This window comes from Seriola lalandi, unplaced genomic scaffold, assembly GCF_002814215.2.
Source record: "Seriola lalandi dorsalis isolate HSWRI2012SDOR001 ecotype SW California unplaced genomic scaffold, Sedor1 jcf7180002052049, whole genome shotgun sequence".
In the NCBI taxonomy this organism is placed as follows: Eukaryota; Metazoa; Chordata; class Actinopteri; order Carangiformes; family Carangidae; genus Seriola; species Seriola lalandi.
The window spans coordinates 6,888-7,978 of NW_019522602.1; the positions used below are offsets into that span (position 1 = coordinate 6,888).

Below are 1,091 nucleotides of genomic sequence, written 5' to 3' on the forward strand. Positions count from 1 at the left end.
CACACACACACACACACACACACACACACACACACACACACACACACACAATTTTTTATCTCTTTACAAGACACATTTACTTGAAATTATTAAACAGTTAATAATATTTTATACAGTAATAAATGTAGAAATACATAACTACATTTTCTCATAACTTAAATATCAAATTCAAATGTAATTGTCTGGACAGATCACAAACCTTTATTTTAACATTGACAGATGGTTGATTAATGATTATACAATAATATGCAAATATCAACAATAATATTAAATACGATATAATAAAAGACGTATCCTTGATATTTATGTTGTGATAATATTATTATATCATATTATATTTGATACAAAACACAAAGATATGGAAACGTGTTTTATTCCTTTCTGTCTGTCCTTCCTCACTGTCCTCTATCCTACTTCCTTCCATCCTTGTTTTCGGCTCCTTTCCTTGCTCCCTTGTTTGTTCCTCATATCAAGTGTTACATGTACAGATGAATCTGTAAACGGCGTCTGTTCTCGTTGCTGTCCGGTAATCGCTCTGCTTCAGGTCACATGTGGCGTAGACGGTGGTGTGTGTTGGTACCTGAGTGTGTGAGGTGCAGGCGAAGCGGCGGTAGTATCCCGGGTCACAGGAAGTGTCCTCCAGACAGAAGCTGGCCTTGTGACCCTCGGCGACCTGGCTCTGGGTCCGGGCGTCCAGCAGCTCGTACAGGCTGAACTCGTCCATGCTGTGGAAGTGACTGAGAGAGAGCGGCGAGGTCAGGTCATCGGTGCTAACATGCTAACGTTAGCTTTAACTCGCTACCTACTTGTGACAGCTGTGCCACTCCCAGGCGTATCGGGGTTTGCTGGGCAGGAAGTCGGCCGTTCCCTGGTTCTTCACCCTCTGAGGGAACCTCAGCAGAACCCTGGTGTCATAATCCTGAGAATGAGCAGAGGAACTGGAGGAGAACAAACAACCGGAGGTCAGAGTTAGAACGTTTAATATTCATATTTTAAGCAAAGCACAAACTTACAGAGTTCCCAGCAGTGTATGTGAACGCAGCACGCTTTGACCCTGCATGATATTTTCCTACACGTGTTGTGATTGAACA

General features: G+C 42.6%; 1 protein-coding gene across 1 annotated transcript in view; it reads right to left on the minus strand.

Moving 5' to 3' along the window:
- Positions 1-454: 454 nt before the first annotated feature.
- Positions 455-1,091, minus strand: part of LOC111649851 (protein-lysine 6-oxidase-like) — a 15,325-nt gene continuing 14,688 nt past the window's right edge. Inside the window, exons 2-3 of the mRNA XM_087172109.1 lie at positions 807-972; positions 455-737 (exon numbers count right to left, since the gene is read on the minus strand). Coding sequence (XP_087028235.1) covers positions 470-737; positions 807-972 — 434 coding nt within the window. The 3' untranslated portion in view covers positions 455-469. The remainder of the gene's footprint in view (positions 738-806; positions 973-1,091) is intronic.